This window comes from Alosa pseudoharengus, unplaced genomic scaffold, assembly GCF_046254945.1.
Source record: "Alosa pseudoharengus isolate Yale_2024_CS ecotype anadromous, Long Island Sound unplaced genomic scaffold, YU_APseudo_1.1 YU_APseudo_1.1_scf_16, whole genome shotgun sequence".
Classification (NCBI taxonomy): domain Eukaryota; kingdom Metazoa; phylum Chordata; class Actinopteri; order Clupeiformes; family Clupeidae; genus Alosa; species Alosa pseudoharengus.
In genome coordinates, this window is record NW_027468630.1 from 6977404 (window position 1) to 6998474 (window position 21071).

At 47.1% G+C, this 21071-nt stretch overlaps 1 protein-coding gene across 1 annotated transcript in view; it reads left to right on the forward strand.

Annotated features, from left to right (window-relative positions):
- The first annotated feature begins 85 nt into the window (after positions 1 to 85).
- Positions 86 to 21071, forward strand: part of elp4 (elongator acetyltransferase complex subunit 4) — a 65830-nt gene continuing 44844 nt past the window's right edge. Inside the window, exons 1-7 of the mRNA XM_076286904.1 lie at positions 86 to 258; positions 789 to 824; positions 4056 to 4177; positions 7747 to 7878; positions 9370 to 9506; positions 12117 to 12201; positions 18369 to 18557. Of these exons, the coding sequence (XP_076143019.1) occupies positions 90 to 258; positions 789 to 824; positions 4056 to 4177; positions 7747 to 7878; positions 9370 to 9506; positions 12117 to 12201; positions 18369 to 18557 (870 nt within the window). The 5' untranslated portion in view covers positions 86 to 89. The remainder of the gene's footprint in view (positions 259 to 788; positions 825 to 4055; positions 4178 to 7746; positions 7879 to 9369; positions 9507 to 12116; positions 12202 to 18368; positions 18558 to 21071) is intronic.

A 21071-nucleotide genomic window follows, 5' to 3' on the forward strand; every position in this document is an offset into this window, starting at 1 on the left:
GATATTATTGGCTGCGAAGCAATAGCTCAAACTCCAATTGGAAGAATTTATGAAGAAACGCCCATGTGCTTTGTCAACACGGAGGCAACATGGCGGCTCCCGTTAGAAGCATGAGCAATTCTGGCATTACTTGCAATACAACCAGTTTTCAAAAGAAATCCCGCAGCAAACTTGTTTCTATCCCAGGGACAAGACCCTCTGTGCAAAACGGACAGCTTATTGTGTCAACCGGTGTCACGTCTCTCGACTATGTGATCGGTCAGTTTGAAAAGAAAAGTAGTTGGTTTGCCCATCTAAAGCTGACGTTAGCCTCTCCAGCGAAATTGCTTTATTTAACTGTAGCTGCTAATATATGGTCGCAGTAAGACAAAAGTCATTTATCACAATTCTCGGGAGTGCATTTACTTCATATGTATGGTTATTTAATGAACGAATAACGTTAATTGAACCAGTGTTTTCAGGAACAGTGATATCAAAGAACGTCTTAAAAAAGAATGATTCACCGTTTGATCCGCGACTTGCGTTGGAACTCATCAAACATGCAACCTGTTCAACTTTTGGCAAACCATTAGCCAAAAGATTTAATGTATAATCAATTAAGTGAATTGAGATTGTACGAGTTGTATTTATGTCTGTGGAGCCGCGCAGTCTATTTACAGGGAAAAAACAGTCTTGTTGACAGGCCTTATAGAAATAGGCTACCACTGATTTCAGCAGAGCTCAGTGCTTAATTCATAGGAGGGAACCCACCCCTCTAACTCTTCCTATTTCATCTGTTTTTTTTGTAGGTGGTGGCTTGGCTGTTGGGACTCTGCTGCTTGTTGGTAAGATGTACTGAAATGTGGTATAATCACATGCAGTATATTCTCCTGATGGTGAAGATCATTATCGGTGTGCTTATTTGCAACTATTGCTTTTTCAATTAATATGGCTATACAGCATTTTAATATTTATTTGTCACTATTTTGGTGGCTGACATTTTCTTGTTCTGTTATTGATGTTCAGCATCTGCCTTTAAGCACCTAATATGTTATTGCATTGAAAAATATGCTCCTCAAGCAGAATAGAAAACCTCTGGCTGATTAAGCTACTGCCCAGTTCTTTGTAGTTAATATAGGCAGAGCTGTTTAAATTTATCCTCAGGTTTTGTTGTCTCCTGTGACAGGGGACATATGGCAATGGGAGGGTTGTTGAAGTGCTGAGTCTGACCCAAATATCCCATCCGTTTTATGTGACTGGTGAATGGGCCTCCCCTTACTCTCTCACACTCTCAATCCTTCTCTCCCCCTCTATCAGACTTCAGTCCTTCTGAAAAAGCAAAATCAAAATGAGCAAAAGAAAAAAAAGCTAGACTGAAACCTTTTCTTTTGAAAAAAAAAGAGAAAGAAAGCCACAGCCCACCTCATGGCTTTCGGCAGTGACTGATCTGTCCTTGAGTCCTGTTGTTGTGTGTCTCCTCCACATCACCCCCTACAACTGTCCCCCGGACAGGCTAATAGCCCCTGCAGGTTTCATTTGTAAGGCCAGCATAGAAACACGGCCACAATAGGCCCCATCTCAAGCTGGCCCATTTGGATGCTTTTGTCATGGCCTCTGAAAGCCACAAAGCACTGCTGACCTAGAAACACATCAATAAGAAAAGGGGGGTGGGCTGGTGGTAGTGGTAGATTTTGCTGATGACAAATTGAGGAGCTGTGGTATTTCCTGGGCCGGTACTCGTCAGTTGACCCCCGGAGTCCGTAGGTGAGGTGTGGGGAAGCGGGAGGAGACATTCCCAGGATGCCCCCCCCCCCCCCCCCCCCCATCATTATTGTGTGAGTGTGTTGCGCCAGAATGCAGACAGGCCTGTGGGACACACACCCCCTGAGCTGCCTCTGACAGGCAGCTCCACTGACAAGGTGGACAGGCATTTGTGATGTAATGTGTGTATGAGAAGCAGTGGTATGTGGGAAATGTCAGTCTTGCTTGGTGTGTGTCGGTGTGTGTCGGTGTGTGTTATTATGACCACCACGCAGCAAAGCTATAGGTCATATAGGTTTAGTCATAGACATTTTCTTCCAGATTTAAAAAAAAAAAAATATTCGGTGATTTTGTGTCAATGTTTCCCGGAAAACACTGAAAGACGTGGATGCTCGAAAGCACGAAACTTGTTGGGCATGTAGCCCCACAAAGACGACACGGAACCATTGTTTTTCATTTTGATCCGTCGCCTCCCGCCCGACTGGACCCCCGAAAGGAGAGTAGGGTGGACACAGTTTTCTGTGAATATATTGAGAACCGTAGGGTCTAGGTGGACCACATTTTTTTATTATTATGTTGGTCTCAAGGGGCCATGTAAACCCATCCCATAACCACTCATTTGATGTATAGCACCATCTAGTTAAAAAGGCAAAAGCAGAAATTAGGTGTTGTAACCGCAGGTGTCTTTGGTTGACAGGGTCAAAACTGCACACAATTGGAGGTGTAGGACCATTCTGACACCCTCTGAAAGCATGCCAAGTTTTGTGGAATTCCGTTCATGGGGGGCCATACAATAAATTAATTTATGTCTAGATGTCCGGACACAGTTTTCTGTGAATATCTTGAGAACCGTAGGGCCTAAGATGACCAATTTTTGTAATTTTTTGTATGTTGGCCTCCAGGGGCCATGTCAACCCATGCCATATTCACTCATTTGATGTATAGCGCCACCTTGTTAAAACTGCACAGAATTTGAAGTGTAGGATCATTATGACACCCTCTGAATGCATACCAAGTTTCATGAAATTCCGTTTATGGGAGACCATGCAAAAAATGATTATATGTGTACATTGAATGTGTACACTATGCATGCACACACACACACTCATGAACACACGCAAACTCACATATAAAGATACATGCACACTCACACACATGCACACAATCACACACACACACACGCATAAACACAAACACACACACACACACACATAAATAAAGACACACACACACACAGTAGACATGTAGACACTCACGCACACACACACGAACACGCACACACACATAAAAACACATACAGGCAAGCAGACACACACACACATACACCATTACCCCCACACACCCACTTACAAGCGAACACACACACACACTCACACAAACACAAAAGTTGCAAGAGTAGGGGATGGAGTAGGAGATGGAGACAAATTGACAAGCGTGATTTATTTTTGCGGAGAGAATGTGCAGGACTGCTTTGCGGTACATCTAGTTTGACATGATAATGTGAGGAGTGTGAAGATGATGGGTGGAGCATGTCCCTATAGCATAATCAGAGGGTAGAATTAAAGACTCTACATGTCCCTATAGCATAATCAGAGGGTAGAATTAAAGACTCTACATGTCCCTATAGCATAATCAGAGGGTGGAATTAAAGACTACATGTCCCTATAGCATAATCAGTGGGTGGAATTAAAGACTACATGTCCCTATAGCATAATCAGTGGGTGGAATTAAAGACTACATGTCCCTATAGCATAATCAGAGGGTGGAATTAAAGACTCTACATGTTCCTATAGCATAATCAGAGGGTGGAATCCTTTGTAGTAAAGATAGGCTAACACATATAATTAATTGCAGTGGCTTTATCTAATAAAGCTTGAGCATAGACCTTAGGGTGTCTCAAGGTGTTTTTGAACATGATCTCATGATCCCATTTAGGAGCCCTTCATCCCTGCCTGGTTGTATTACTGGGTAGTTGCATTACTGACAGACAGTAGGAGATGTATTTAGATCAGGTGGATGTCCTCTGAGCCATTATATGAATATATGTCATGTAGTGTGATTGCCATCAGAAGTGGCTCTTGGTCTTACCTAGGCTGCAACTCACACTACATCTAGGTGTTAGCATGTGGAAATGTGTTCCATTTCATCAGATTCCTGTCTGCCTGAGCTCTAAATGGATCTTGACTATGCCTATACCCCTCACTGCGAATCCCAGGCTAAAAGCCTCATCCCCATCTGTCAGTGGAACTAGTCCCGTGTACCTTTGTCTTGTTGTATTTTTTTTTCTTTGTCCTGAGACATCTTTCTTATTCCAGAGGAGGACCGATATGACAGCTACTCCCGCATGTTGCTCAAGTACTTCCTGGCAGAGGGAGTGGTGTGTGGGCACGAGCTCTTTGTGGCATCAGCTCAGGATCACCCAGATGAGATCCTACAGGTACCCTGTGTGTGTGTGTGTGTGTGTGTGTGTGTGTGTGTGTGTGTGTGTGTGTGTGTGTGTGTGTGTGTGTGTGTGTGTTCAATGCTTAATGAATGAGAATGGAATGTATTATTTTAGATGAGAATTTGTATGTGTGTGTTTGAGAGAGAGGCTTGATCAGGATCATTTGACCATACACAGACATTTCGGCCGGCATTTTTACTTTTTAAACATTTGTCTCCCTTCCCTCCGTTCCCAAAAGCTTTGTTCTGCTGGTGCTGGTGTGCAGCGATGCCTCTTTGGTTATCTTGACCTCTTAAAGGGTTTCAAGTGCTCTGCTTTGCCACATTACTGATCAGGGTCATTGGCTCCTCTCAACTGCTTCCTATTCCCCATGTAAAACCTTTCCCCTAAATATGTTTATCCTCCCCTGTCTCTCCTTCTACCAGTCTTTCATTTCTCTCTCTTCCTCTCATTCCGGCTCATTCAGTTTCTCTTGCACACTCACTTTATCCCTCCTGTGCTTTGTGCTTTTTATCCAATCCCTCTCCCTCTCCTCTTCCCCTTCACTGACTTTCTCCCTTGCTTCCCTGCTCTCTCTCTCTCTCCCCCTCTCTCTCTCTCTCTCTCTCTCTCTCTCTCTCTCTCCCTCCCTCCCTCCTCTCCCCCTTGTGGGAGCCTTTCTCCTCTTCCTTTCATCTGTAGTCACAGTTATAAAGAGCGGGCCCCCGAGGGCCGCCTCAGGTGAGCGTGTGACCAGCTCGGGGGACTCACCTCCGCGCTCTAACAGGCGTTATCTTAATGACACCGGACAGGAGTGCGTCCAGCGCCGCCGCGTGATTGGCCCCCTGTCACACCGAGGTTAATGAGGGCCCTGCTGCCGCTCGCCGAAGGGAAAAAAAGGAAAAAGGGGGGAAAAAAAAGAATAACAGGCCCCCTTGCTAATTTAAGGTGTTATTATTTGGGAGTCAGTCACTTGTTTTTGTGTTATCGCCTGGGTTTGGTGAAGATTCTCTGGGGGGGTGTGTGTGTGTGTGTGTGTGTGTGTGTGTGTGCGTGTGTGTGTGTGTGTGCAGCGGCTGCCTTGTCTTTCTCTTAATTTCATCTGGTTTCTTGAGTTGTTTTTTTTTTCTCCCTGCCTCACGCACCTTGCTTGTTGCAGACAGCTTTGCTAGCACCGTGGGGCCTTGTGCAGATTCCCCCTCATTTGTAACAGAGACAGTACTCCGAGTGCCAGCCTAATTGATTTGTGTTTCACAGAGCGCCTTCAGGGACACCAGAATGGCACTTCTCTCACAAGCAAAACAATAATTACACCTGCTTTATAGTTTTCTCCAAAGCGCTATTGCATTTCCAAGCCATTGTTTGTGAGAATAGCTGTGATTATAATTGAATGTAAATATATAGGTGTTATGACAGCGAGTTAGGGCATGTATTTGAAATACTTTCATTGGGGGCCAAGCAGCGAAGCTGCGAAGGCACCCATTGAGTTACTAGCTTTTCCTATTATTTGGGGGCCAAGCAGCGAAGCTGCGAAGGCACCCATTGAGTTACTAGCTTTTCCTATTATTATTCCTCTGCCATTGGAGTCTATGGCAGCCCATAGAACGCCTGGCTAAAAAGTTCAGATTTTTTGGCAGAAAGTTTCGGGACACTCCACTGACCATTCACACTCATTTACGGAGCTCTAAACCCAGCCATCTAGCGCCACCAACAGGTCAAAATCTGGCCAAAAATTGAACCGCTGGGTCTAAAGTTATGAAATTTGGCACACTGATTCAGCACTGTCCCATGATCACTCTCACCAATTTCCAGAACTCTATGCCCAACACTCTAGCGCCACCAACGGGTCGAACCTGGATTGCATTCACGCATGTGACCATTGAATGGTGCGTCCGATTTTCACATATCAGGCACCGTTTGAATCCCTGGACCGACCTAAGTTCAATGACCCCTATTACGTCACTTTCTGCCATTTTGGACCTCCGCCATATTGGATTTAGTCCAAACTCTACGAAAAGTTTCAGCGGTCAGAAATTTCATCCGATTTTCATGGAACTTGGCGGAGATGATCTTCTTCCCAAACTGCACAAACGATACTTGTCAGATTTTTCAATTTCATTTTTGTTTGCCCGTGACAGCCAATCAAATATGGTGATGAAGCCGCCAAACAGGAAGTGGACAAACATCTAGGTGACGCTTTGAGTTAACATAACAAGACTTGATACCATTAGTCAGGACACTGTCCCAATCACTCACAGCAATTTTCATGCATATACATTGAACACTCTAGCGCAACCACCAGTTCAAAGCTGGACATGCGTTCATGCGCGTGATCCTTGATTCTTTTGTCTGATTTTCACAATTGAGGTAGCGTCTGAATCTTTGAACAATCTCGAGTTCATCGACCCCTATCCCGTCACTTTCCGCCATATTGGACCTCCGCCATATTGGATTTAGTCCAAACACTACGAAAAGTTTCAGCGGTTACAAATTTCATCCGATTTTCACAGAACTTGACGGAGATGATCTTCAGACCGAGCCGCAGAAACGATACTTGTCAGATTTTTTCATTTCAAGTTTATTATCCCGTGACAGCCAATCACACATGGCGACGATGCCGCCTAACAGGAAGTGGGCTGACATCTCGGCTATGCTTTAATGTATGAAGTCCAAACTTGGTACAGGGACTTGGTATCTGATTGTGAGGACGCACTACGAAATTGGCATCATGTGGCCTCTATAGGGGGCGCTGTAATACAGGAAGTGAGCTTGTATCTCAGCAACGCTTCGGTGTAAAAAGTCCAAACTTGGTATAAGGACCTGTTACCTGATTATGATGACACACTAGGAAATTGGAATCATTTGGCCTCTATAGGGGGCGCTGCAATACAGGAAGTGAGCTCCTATCTTAGCAACGCTTTGATGTATGAAGTCCAATTTGGTACAGGGACTTGGTACCTCATTGTGAGGACACAGTAGGAAATTGGCATCATTTGGCCTCTATAGGGGGCACTGTAATACAAGAAGTGGGCTCATATCTCAGCAACGCTTCGTTGTATGAAGTCCAAACTTGATACATGGACATATTAGCTGATTGTGAGGACATGCAAGGAAAGTGGTCTCATTTGACCTCTAGGGGTGCTGTAATAAAGAAAGTGAGCTCACATCTCAGCAACACTTTGGTGTATGAAGTCCAAACTTGGTAGAGGGACATGGTAGCTGATTGTGAGAACACACAAGGACATTGGTGTAATTTGGCCTCTAGGGGCACTGTAACAAAGTAAATGAGCTTATTTCTCAGCCATTCTTTATCCAATTGCAATCAAACTTGCTGTGAGTGCTTGCTCATGGCATGGCAATGCCATTCCTGCTATAGCGCACTGCTTGGCCCCCACATTGCTGCTTGCAGCTATATTTTTCATTTTAATTGCTTTTTAATAATGTCTTTATAATTGGCATATGCAGTATATTAAAATTACACATACACAATAAAGTATGTCATAGTTGATGCCAGTGAATGTGTCGTTTTAGCTTTTTTTGGAGGATTAATTTTTTATGATTTTTGTCTTGTTTGTTCCCTGCAGGAACTTCCTGCTCCAATCCTTGATGATGTCACTAGTCCTCAACCAGTTCAGGAACCATCTCAGTCGTCTGACCCAGACAGTGGAGAAGACATGAAAATCGCCTGGCGGTACCAGAACCTTCCTAAAGTCCAGGTAAACTTAACATCAGCGTCTTTTCATAAATAAGATACATAACATCCATTAAAACGCTGTTAAGGCTGCTTCCCCATCTTCTCACAGTCCTGTCTGTGTTCCCACACACTCCCATGGCCTACACACACACACACACACACACACACACACACACACACACACACACACACACACACACACACACATGCCCTCCCGTTCCACTGTGAAGGGATTTGTCTACAGTAATAAACATATCAACTCCTGTCCGGAGAGAGCTGTGAATGGGACTTCGCTCGGCTCTTTCACTGGCTGTCCGGATTACTCACGCTTAGCTGGTTCTAGGTGCGGCTTTAGGCCTGGGGGGGCCGGGGTGGGCAGGGGGGGCCGGGGTGGGTGGTTCAGGGGGGGAGGCACACTGAGTCCCATTTACCAGCGGCCTGACCCAGAGCACCGGGCCTTTCTTTGCCCCCGAAATCCCCACACAGCGCTCTCGGCTGTGGCCGCGCCGCACTCTTTCTTCCGCCCGGAGGAAATAAAGCCCCCGTCCGCCCCCTCCGGCCCCAGTAATCCATATCGCTATGGGGATTAGGAGGACACCAGTGAGTCCCCAGAGATTTTGGCACTCTGTGTCCATTCATTCTCTCTTTTTTTTTCTACCGTTTTCTCTCTGTCTGCCTCTCTCTGTCTATCCTGCTGTCTTTCTCTTTCTCATTCCATCTTGTCCGTCCCTTCCTCCCTCGCTCACAGTTTTTCTCCTCTTCCCATGTAGACACTTGCTGTCTGTCTTCCATTCCCCACCGATATAGAAACAATTATACAACTTCACCCCCCCCACCCCCCTCCCCAAACAAAACCCCACCAGTTACCTTTACAAAGCACAAATAAACCCAGAGGAGGATTTGCATCCAAAATCAGAACCCCCTTCCCTGCTTATCCCTCCCTCTCGCCCAATCTCCTCCTCAATGAAGACATCAGATCAAAGTTCAGCCAGTCAAGGCCCATGCTGAAGTGTTAAGGGGGTCGACCTGATCGACCCACAAAGCAAGGATGAGCCCCGCTCGTCAGTTTATCCGGGAAGGTTGGGGCGCACACAGGGGGGTCACTGATCCCGATCAAGAGTAGATTAGTGACTCTGTTCACAATGGAACGCGTCAGCTCATTAGAAAATCTGCGCTGAAAAACTTTCCTTTTCAGCGCCGCGGAAAAACATCTGCCTCCGCTGAGGTCTGGTATTCACAGGCACAAGTGCTTGTGCTCCTTAAAGAATCGTTAGGAACATTTTACAGATGCATTAGAGGAATTTGAACAAAGGGTAAACAAATTATAATTACAGCACTGAATAATTCATTCTAAGGCTACAGTCCAGGTGATCTCCTTTATCTCCCTAATACATCTGTACAACAGCCATACATTGAAGAGAATTGAAATGTCACCGCTCTAGAGCATCCGAGGCTCATTTCTGTCGTAAAGCTGTTTCATGACCATGCTGACCCATAAAATTAACTTTTCCAGACTGCCCTGGCGTCCTCTGCACGGTTTGGTCATTACTATGATGTCTCCAAGACGATGAGCACGGACATGAGGCAGACGGCCACATGCCACACGTTCTACCTCCTTGAACAGCCTCCAGATGATTCAACACCAACAAGGTACTCACCTACAACAATGACCAGGATAAGGTGCATTATAGTTTTTGTTAAGTGTACGTACGCGGTTGTGACTGAACATAAAACAGTTACTGGTTCTATGTTTGAATGCCTAACAAATGACAGTTGTGACCATTGTGGTATTCAAGCTGGTGTGACGTCTCCATCGTAAATGGACCTTAGTATCAGTGGAATGGGATTTGTGTTAAAGCTTTACAATGTTTAGTCAGCCAATACAGTTGCTGTAAAGCTGACGTCAGGCGTCGTGTGGTCGGCCAGTAGCCCTGCCTTGTGAAACGAAGAGTTTGAGGTTTGGCGATCCTAGTCAAACAGCGTGGCGCGTTTGATGTGGCTTTCGGGTTGTTAGTGTGGTCCGACCACAATGAGATGGGGAAGGATTCGGAAAACAATGTCTCTTTGCATTAGCGCACAAAACCCCAAACGCGGTGGCCAGGCAAACAAGCCAATCTGGAGTTTGTCTTTTATGGGGGGGCTGGTGGCTGTATTTGTGCAAACAGAGCTCCTTCAAATGGCAGTATTTATCCTGGCGGCTACATTAGAGCTCCATAGTGAGTGGATGAGTGCCCCGCGCCACTGTTTGCACTGGCAGGTAAGTGTGTTCCTGTCCCTGCCATCTTCCGAGGACACCGGGGACGGACGCTCTTTCCACTGTCAGCCGCCAGTGATGGATGCTGCCGCTGCAATTGGTCAGATTCTGCTCACTGGATTCTGTCGCAACCACCCCCCCCCCCCCCCCCCCACACACACACACACACACACACACCACCCCCCAATCGCACCAGTTTATGGCAGCAGATGTCAGCCAAGACAATTAACCCAATTTGCAAAATGCAGGCAAAGAAAACAATATCCACTCCAAACGCCCTAGTAGTTTTATGAAATGGAGTTAAAATATGTTTATCTGCATAATTACAGTCATTTTCACCCTTTTGCTCTGAATCCCAGGTGTCAGTCAGATGGACGGAGGGCCTGTTGTGAAGGAGGTGAATCCTTTCCCCCCTCGTGCGGTGACAAAAAACCCCCATGTTGCTTTCCGGCCTGTTAAGTCGCTCCGTTTCCCTGCGTTGAGTAATTGCCACAAATTGCTCTCTAGGTGACGTCGGAGCCTGTTGTTTAAAAAATGGAGAGTGAATGGTGTGTACGCCGACGACGCCTTCCCCGGGTGTGATCTTAATTAGCTCGCGCGCGCTAGCCATTATCCTCCACGGACAGCACCTTTAATCGAGCGCGCCTCTCCGTGGGGGCTGCTGCTGTAGGCATTCAGAGCCTCGCATGCACACAATGGCACAAGTGCTGCCTCTGAATCACCCCCCACCCTAACCCACACACACACACACACACACACACACACACACACACAATCTCTCACCCCTGTTTCCTCCTACTTCACATGTCCGGTTCTGGAGGAGGTGAGGGAGGAAGCTGGTTTCTTTCTTTTTGGCTTGAAGGGGGAAAATCTAACCTCAGTCTCTTCCATGAGGTCAGAGGGGGGCTATTGTATCCTGCAAGGCCAGAAGTTGTTTGCCATTAGGCCCCCTTTTGTAGACGTGTGTATTTTTGTAAGAGTGTGTGTGTTTGTGTGTGTCTGTGTGTGTGTGTGCAAGCCTTATGACCTATCATTGGCCATGGGTCTGTTATTGTAGGGCTGAAACGGAATGCTCAATTGGCCGGTAATTGATGGATATCTGTGTGACTTGCTGGGCAACACAATAGGGATGTAGTCATTACCACGCTGCGTTCAGGCGAACTGGAAATACCAGTTCCAAATGAGAGGGTAATATTACACTAGGTGTGAAATCGGACCAGCAAATTGCCCTTTGCCCGAAGTCACACGTTACCCAATCAAGGATTAACCTGATGGTTCAAGACACCACATGAACGTACTTTCTTAAAGCATTGTTCCAGGTGAATGTAAAAATTGTGAAATGAGTCGAGTAACACGTTACTGGCGCTCAGTTGCTGTGGACGAGGGAAGCCTTGAAGGTGTAGTTGCAAGGCTGTAATCATAGAGCGAGCCGTCCAAGTCCTCGAAAGCGTGAGGGTGGGACGAGCGTACCGATCGCTCCGCAAACGGTGCACATCTTACCCCTGAGTGCACACGGAAAGCGCTGTGTCACCCCGATGAGAGCCATCGCCCCGTTAAGGCCCGTCTAGGGTTCGCCGTCAGCGCAGTGGCACCTGAGCCGCAGGGCAGTGGGGAGCTGACGAGGGACGCCAGAGGACGGCGTTAATTAATGAACCGCTCTTTTTCATTTCTCATTTCATCTGCTCAAGTGGCCACGACAAACAACAGGCTTGTCTCCCTCATCGTTCTCTTCACAGGAGTCATAGGAACCTTTAATCAGGGTCACGTCTCAAGTTGTGTGTGAGTGTAAGTGTGTGCTCCCTGTGTCAGGACATTTAGGCTCTGTGTGTGTGCGTGTGTACGTGTGTGTGTGCGTGCGTGCGTGCGTGCGTGTGTGTGTGTGCGTGTGTGTTAAGTACAGTCATAGTGGGCACAAATTGTTTTTGAAGCATCTTCTGTTTTGGAGTCATTTGTGTTGTTATTGCAGAGTCCCCCTGACTTGTGCTCTTTCTCCCACTGCTGCCCAGTGCCATGAGCGAGGCCTACTCCTCTCTGCTGAAGTCCATCCAGAGGGTCATCCATCAGCAGGGCTTTGACGGGTCTGCTCCGCAGGTGGGTGTTGTACTGCTCTAAGCCCAATTACAGTCATTCATTAGATTACGGAATAAGCAGCAAGAGGATCTACTGAGAATAGAGAACAAAATATTGTAGGAATTGGCATTTTGGCAGTGTTGTGGGAAAGCTAGAAAAACTGTGCACACTGAAGATCTGCCTGAGGTGCTGGGTACAGGTAATGATCAATGAGAAAAACTGTAAGAATATCTGTACACTGTTCTTTTATTCTTCCAAAAGCATTTAACATAGAATGTTCCAACCCCTTATGTTATCATCTGCTAAATGTTGTTTTTGGGACACAAATGAATATGATGCTTCCTGGGCAGACTGGGCAGCTTCCTGGGCATGAATTCAGTGTTGAGCTCACACTTCCCTCATACAGCTGACACATCTACCCCATACTGCCACTGTTGTCCTGCACTCTTCTCCTTCTTCGTATGTCTTCATCCCTCCATCCTTGTGCCATGCTCAGCCCTGTGGGGAGGATGGGAGATGAGAGATGGAGGGCTGGGGGCATCCCCTGGGTCCTGCCTCCTCCTCAGAGCTGAGTGGAGCAGTGGTGTAGGCCTCCATCAGCTCTGTTGTAAACACACACACACACACACACACACACACACACACACACACACACACACACACACACACACACACAACCTCACACAAACAGAGACACACACACAACCTCACACAAACAGACACACACACACACATGAAACACACACACACATTGAACACACATACACACACACACACACACACACACACACACACACACATACACACACACACACATGAAACACACACATGGAACTCATACACACACACATGAAACACACACACACATGGAACACACACACACATGGAACACACACACACACACACACACAAACACACACACACACACACACAACCTCACACAAACAGACACACACACACTGGGAGCAATATGCCTGCAGCCTGCTCGTAATCATTAGCCCTTCCTGAGGAGTCAGAGTGCCCCAAGAGAGCCTCCCTCGCTATTTCCCTGAACACCGTCACTCCGGTAGTGACCACTGGGACTGACCCTCCAGAGAGACGGCCCAGCCTCACACACACACACACACACAAACACACACAGCCCATTCTCCATACGCACACACACAGCCCACTCGCCATATGCACGCGCTACACACAGCCAACTCTCCACACACACACAACACACAGCACACACGCAAACATACACAGTTTTGAAAAGTTACACACACACACACTTACAAAAAACACTCAATACATCAGGGGTCTCAAACTCAAATGAGCTGGGGGCCACTTCGGCCAACGTCATCTGATTGGAGGGCCACGTCAGTGTTAAAGGATAATACAAAAAAGAACGGCTATTTCTGAAAATGCAATGTTTTTTTTTCAAATACTACACAAAACTGCAAAGAGAAAGTGCAAATCTTGTTATCTCTTTTTAGACACCTGTGCTAACAACCTTAGCTTATAAATAAAATAATGATAATAAATATTAATACAAATTATAAGAAAAAACAAAAAGCATAAAAACAGGTATGTGTGTGTTTCACTCCAAATAAAAATATTTTCTTCTCATAACGTATTTAAACCTGCATGGCAAACTTTAGGCAACAGGGTTAAGAAAACAACGCCATTGGATTTTGACATCAAAATTTCAAAAGGCTTGAAAGTGGTCTTTGTAAGGCTTTTTTAAGGCTTGAAAGTCTTACTGTGAATCTTTGAGTATTAAAAAAACGTTTATGAAGGGGGTAAATGTATCTAATTTGCCACTGGATGGCAAGCACCTCAAATTATGCACCTTTATGCAGTTATGCAGTAAATACTGGATGTTGAACATATTTGAGCAGGTTTACAGGTTGTCATATTACCCACATAACAAATTAACAGGAAAACAGTAGGCCTAAGATGTAAACCAACAATAGTAAACTATTACTAGCCTATAACCACAAACCGTTATTAAAGGCCTACAATAAAGTAGCCTGGTCAAATCGGTTCCTATCGTGGGTGACTTGTTTGTGTTTTACAGCCCTGCTGTCTGTACCACGTCCTTTACGGACACTATCATCACGATTACCACTGCCACCTTCAGCTATGTTGGGCAGAGGGTCGAAATAAGCATGGTAGGGCCTATGCTTAGAGGACACCGTCTTATACACTTAAAGACCCACCTCCATTCACAGATGCACCATAACTATCACTGTCAATAGACGATCGATCATAATCTCCAAAAGGCAGATATTCTCCTTCAGAATCAGAATCTAGATGAATAAAATAGCCTAGCCAAGACTTCATCACACGTGAATGTTTTTTCAACATTTGGTGTAGGTCTATTTCTGCTTCAATTTGTGCAAAAATGGCCTGCATCGCTTCCGTGTCATTCCAAACAAATTCATGTCTTCGTGTTTCTGGCGTGTAATACAAGTATTTCCTGAAAACTTTGTGCATCGAATTTGGGTTTGAATCGAAGCTCTGGATGTCTAGCAACTGGTCTATTTTAATCAGTGTTGTTGTTTGTCGCAATTAAAAATACCCTCAAGGGCCGAATGACATTATTATTTTGACATTAGGCTGCGGGCCGGAATTGGGCCGGGCGCGGGCCGGATTTGGCCTGCGGGCCGGAGTTTGAGACCCCTGCAATACATGTTATTAGCAATTGCGTGGTTACGCTAATTAATTACTTTCTGCACACATGTAAATTCGGGCCAAAAACGTAGTAAATAACTGAGATGAAAGTTGTTTAATTAAGAACTCAAAGACAGTGAGTCAGACAAAAATACTTCACTGGTTGACATCATCCAGTGTGTGTTTGTGTATGTTTGTGTGTGTGTGAGAGAGAGATTTGATTAAGCCTGTCCCATACACACTGGTTGTTCGCATCTTCTCACCCCTGTCGCCCTCGCTAGCTGTCACTCACCGTCCGGATTAAGTGGCTGACATCATCAAAGCGAGCCGTGCTCTGACGTGCTTTTGGCAGGCCAGCGGAATGCCCCGCGGCCCAGAGGAGAACATGGGCACAGACACAAGAATCTCCTGAATGAGCGCTCGCAACACACCAGCGCACAGCCCGTGTTTACATTGGGGGGACGTGTGCTCCGTGACTGTGTGTGTGTGTGTGTGTGTGTTTGTGTGTGTGTGTGTGTGTGTGTGTATGTGTGTGTGTGTGTGTGTGCGTGTGCGTGTGCGTGTGTGTGTGTGTGTGCGTGTGTGTGTGTGTGCGTGTGTTTGTGTGTGTGTGTGTGTGTGTGTGTGTGCGTGTGTGTGTGTGTGTGTGTGTGTGTGTGTGCGTGTGTGCGTATGTGTGCGTCAGGCAGGCCTGAATGTACTTGTGACTCTCTGACTATCACTGTTTGAGTACATGTGTGTGTGTGTGTGTGTGTGTGTGTGTGTGTATATACATCCTCTCACTCTCAAACTGTTGTAAAAAGGCTACAGCAACAAAGAACTTTTAAGTCATTCCACCATTACTAGTGATGATCTTAATCTTGAGTTCTTGATGGACTCAGTTTCAGTAGTGATGAGGGCCCTCGTGCTGAGAGAGAGAGAGAGAGAGAGATAATAGAGAGAGAGAGAGAGAGAGAGAGAGAGAGAGAGAGAGAGAGAGAGAGAGAGAGAGAGAGAGAGAGAGAGAGAGAGAGAGAGAGAGAGAGAGAGAGAGAGAGAGAGAGAGAGAGAGAGAGAGAGAGAGAGAGAGACAGAGAGAGAGAGAGAGAGACAGAGAGAGAGAGACAGAGAGACTGCTGCTACTCCCTGACCACTCGTTGTGAGTCCTAGTGCATGTTTAGATGGCAGTGGTGGAGAGTGGTACTCCATGATCTGTGAGGAGCAGGCGTGCTGCTCTTGCTGTTAGCTTTTGGGGCGTCACGAGGGAAGGTTCACAGAGGTGGATTCCTCAGGGTTTTTTTTTTCACGTTGTCATGGTAATAGGCATGATGCCACACTCATTCCCACGCTGACTGCCCTCTGGCCTTGTAGCTCTTAGCACCGAAAGCTAACATCACACACACACACACACACACACACACACACACACACACACACACACACACACCTCAAAAGAAAAAAAAGAGTGACAAGGGAGGAGAATAATGCAAGGGAACAAATGAAGAGAAAAGGAAAATGATGAACGTTGGTTCACGAGAAGAAAGAACGAAAGACGGATATAGAGAGGGGAACGAGGAAGAATATTGTAGAGGAACACCCTCTTCTTGGGAAATGTTTTTGGCGAGGACTTGCAGGAGCGCTGGACTCGCACTGTAACAATGAGGTTTATTTTTGTTAGATGCTGATGATTGGCAAACACCTCGAATGGGTTTGAGTCAGCAGCGCAGTGGACGAGCCCCAAGGGACGACTAACACAGCTCTGCCCGCTCACCGCTCTCCATACAGGGAGTTTATGAAACACACTGCGGCTCGCGCAGGAGCTTGCAAAAGTCAAGCTTGTAAACCGGCACAGAATGCTGAATCGGTCACATTTAAGCTGAGTTTTTGGATAAGCGGCACAGAAGTAGGAATGAGATGATGAATGGGATGAACACTATGAACAGACTCCTAAACAGACTCCCCCCTGAAGACCGATAATGGTGAAAACTTCAGACTGGAATCAAGTCATGCCAGAGGCTCCTTAGAGACCCTACAGTGGAGCACTCAGATGGCAGTGTTCCCAGCAGAGAGACTTGTGCAGGTCAGACACTCTGGTAGTCATTGTAGGCATTGGAGGGGGAGAGGAGAGGGCACAAGCCTTACCCAGGCCCTCTTGGCCAGCAATGGCCGAACCCGTGCCAAGAATGCGCTGGCTCCCACGCCAGTAGACATTTTGGCTCTTTGGTTGACAGGTTCTTTGTGGCTCTGTCAGGCGCGGGTCCTGATTGGTCGGCGGCGTCCAATCACGTTTGACCGCAGTGTTCCGATTAACCGTGTTGTTGAATGGGCTCGGCTGGCCTGGTTGTTTGGGAGGGTCAAGTTGTTGGAGTGCTGAGTGACCTTGACTCACAGACAATGGGCTCCACTCACCCACTGATGAAGTTATACAGTGATGCCACTCAATGTTCCGATGCCCCCCAGAAATTACAAATTATTTTCAGATAAATAAAATTAATAATGGAAAAAAATATGATATTTAAAAAAAAAATAACTTCAGGAAAATGGAATTTGAACTGTAGATTAGGAATTTGTGGGAATTTGTGTAAGTAGCATTATTTTCCCAATTGTAATGGCTTGAATCATTATGTGATATCACTGTATAATAAAAAAGTTGTCATTAGTCATTTTCTTTCATTTGAATTTTGCTGGAATGATTATAATACAATTGTTCTTATCAGGTGGTCAGAATTGTGCAGTTTTTTGCAGAATTTTGCCTGTGATTTCATGTGTTCCTGTTCCTGCCTTGCAGTTCTAAGTAATAAATAAATAAATATATGCAACGTTATGTTAATATTTTTGTTAATGTTCTTGTCGTTATGTTATGTTAATGTTTTTGTTAATGTTCTTGTCGTTAATGTTCTTTTCTGGTGTTCTTTTCATTCATACTTTTTTACTTACTTAATCTTAGTAATAATCTTAGATCATAATCTTATTTAGAGAAAAATAAATAAATAAAAATAAAAAAACAAATAAAAAATCCTGCCTGAATATTACATTATAAATTCAGAATGTGTACTGTCTACATATAATGATCAAACTGGTTATGGGCAAAACAAAAGGATTAAGGAATTCTCAGTGGTCTCCCTTTGTCCTCAAAGTAATGTTTGTGCCAATGTGGTGTATGGTGACACTCTATGTGTGTGTGTGTGTGTGTGTGTGTGTGTGTGTGTGTGTGTGTGTGTGTGTGTGTGTGTGTGTGTGTGTGTGTGTGTGTGTGTGTGTGTGTGTGTGTGTGTGTGTGTGTGTGTGTGTGTGTGTGTGTGTGTGTGTGTGTGTGTGTGTGTGTGTGTGTGTGTGTGTGTGTGTGTGTGTGTGTGTGTGTGTGTGTGTGTGTGTGTGTGTGTGTGTGTGTGTGTGTGTGTGTGTGAGAGAAAAACATGTAGGTCATTACATGTCTTGTTTGTTTGTTGTTGTGGTTTCTGTATGTGTGCGCGTGTGTGTGTGTGTTTGACAGTCTAAGGTGCATAACATCTTTTTTGTTTGTTCTGTATGTGTGTGTGTGTGTCTGATAGTCTAAGATGCGTAACGTCCTGCGACTGGGCCTTCACTCTCTGGGCTCGGTGCTGTGGGGCGACGACCTGTGCTGCCGAGAGAGCCCCACCCACAGCCACTCCCTCACCACCTTCCTGTACGCACTCCGAGCCCTGCTGCGCTCCTCGCTCTCCGTCGCCATGGTCACCGTTCCCTCTCACCTCATACAGGTACGGATGGTCACTCCGCTCTCATGTCACACGATGTACGAGATGCTTGATACTACTACAGTAACAAATCAAAGCAACACACAAACAAATGGACATGGGTCAAAACGTGACCTCCTTGGTGATAGATTTGTTCCAGATCCACTGAGCTTGCTGGAGATTTGACTGAGTGCTGTGCTAGTTATTCATTGCAGGGTGTATATGAGGCATGATGCAGGCTCCATTGCTGGGGTTTGGGCCCTTGATCCTGCCCGGAGGAAGGCCACCACTGCCACTCTGTAAGGTGGGGTGAGGATAGGATTGGGGCGCTCAGTGTGTGTGTCTGTGTGTGTGTGTGTGTGTGTGAGAGTGTGTGTGTGTGTGTGAGAGAGTGTGTGTGAGAGAGAGACTTGGACATTGATGGCAATGATAGTTTGAAGAATTGCTTCTCATGCTGTTGAGATGGAGAGATGGCTCTACCCAAACCATAGGGCAGTGTTTCTGTGGCCTCTGGGGTTTTACTGCAGTTTGATTTCAAAGCCAAGGGCTGTAACCATGAGCAACTCATCCCTCCAGCCCCCCATGTGAACATGTACTAAAACATGTTTTTTTGCATATTTTGTAAGTGTCTGAGTGTGTACAAACTGTGTCTGTGTGTGTGTGTGTGTGTGTACATGCGTGTATGTGCGTGACCGTGTAGAAAGTGTGTGTGAGCGTTTGTGTGTATGTGAGCGTGAGCGTGTACAGGGGGTTGGGAGAGCGTGTAACCGCCCAGCCTGGGCCTGCCCCTCTCCTCTGCTGGGGCCCACTGGCAGAGCCGGGGTCATCTGTCGGGGCATATGGCACGCTGTGGCTACCACAGGGCCTCCACAGTCCCAGCAGAGCCTTCCCCTCTCCCCCTCTCCATCCACTCACCTCCTCCCCTCTCCCCCTGCCCCCCTCACCCCCTGCCCCCCTCACCTCCTCCCCTCTCCCCCTCTCCATCCACTCACCTCCTCCCCTCTCCCCCTGCCCCCCTCTCCCCCTCTCCATCCACTCACCTCCTCCCCTCTCCCCCTCTCCATCCACTCACCTCCTCCCCTCTCCCCTGCTCCCCTCACCTCTTCTTCCCCCTCTCCCCTGCTCCTCCTTGCCCCTACTCCCCCCCTCTCCCCTCACCTCCTCTCCTATTATCCTCCTCTCCATTTGCCTCCACTACCCCTCCTCGCCTCCTCTCCCCAGGCCAATCCCTCTCTCTCTCACCCCTCTCTCCTCCCTCACAGCCTCCTCCCTTCCAGCCTGCCTCCAGAACCCTCCTCCACTCCCTCCCCTCCCCTCTCCTCCTTGTTGCTCCATCTACCCCCTTCCCTCCCCCTCTCCCCCCTTCCCCTCCCCCCTTCCTGTCCCCATCCAACTCCAGCGCGCCCTCTGACCCCCATAAGCCCCTGTAATTACCCATCATGCCCACGCCGGGGTCACGCAGGTCCCAGCGATGAGGGGTCATCCTGACTGGCAGGGAGGTATTTAAGTGTAGAAGGTGAATGGTGTGGACTCTCAGATGGAGATGGTCCTTCTTACACGTTTGATTTGAAGACCATAAGCTGTATATAACTGTATAGTAGGCATACCATCATGTTTATCCATTTATGCATTAGATGTCTGGCATTTGACAGACATATGTATTGGAAATGACATCATCCAGCATATTTAGGGGCTGAATTTGATTGGTGTTCTGGGTCAGTTTTCTCAGTTTCGTTATCATGCAGTATCCAATGTGCATTAGGGTTTGAACCAATGACCTTTCTCTGTCGCGCTCTATACTCTCCTGGCGTCCCATACTACGCTAATGACCAAAGTGGTTTTTTTTTTACATTGTGAGTCCCTGCCTCCATTTTTACTTAATCATGCTGGATCCCCTGAGGTCCCGGCAGCCTGTGGGATGATAAAAAGTGATAAAGGCGTGGCCGGGCCTGTGGGATGATAAAAAGTGATAAAGGCGTGGCCGGGCCATGCATTTTTAACCAGGCTGCGCCGGCCAACAGCGGGCTCCCTGAAAGCCTCTCCGACGAGCCTGACGAGGAGTCACAACCCACCTGAAACTTTAATCAAGGGGGACCTGCGCTCAGGCAGCCACACAGACCACCATCACCATCACCATCACCACCACCACCACCACCACCACCACCACTGCTGCCGCCACCACCACCATCACCACCACCATCACCACCACCACCACCACCACCACCACTGCTGCCGCCACCACCACCATCACCACCACCATCACCACCACCACCACCACCACCACCACCACTGCTGCCGCCACCACCACCATCACCACCACCATCACCACCACCACCACCACCACCACCGCTGCCACCACTGCTGCCGCCACCACGTGGCACCCTGTCCCACCACCCCCCCACCCGCACGTGAACCCCCTCCCCGTCCCCATCCCACCACAGGGACCTTCAGCACACTGGCCAACCAAATGCTGACCCGGGTTGGGGATGGCCAACTGAACAGCTGTCCCGGGAAACACAGGCCAACTCCCCAGGCCTC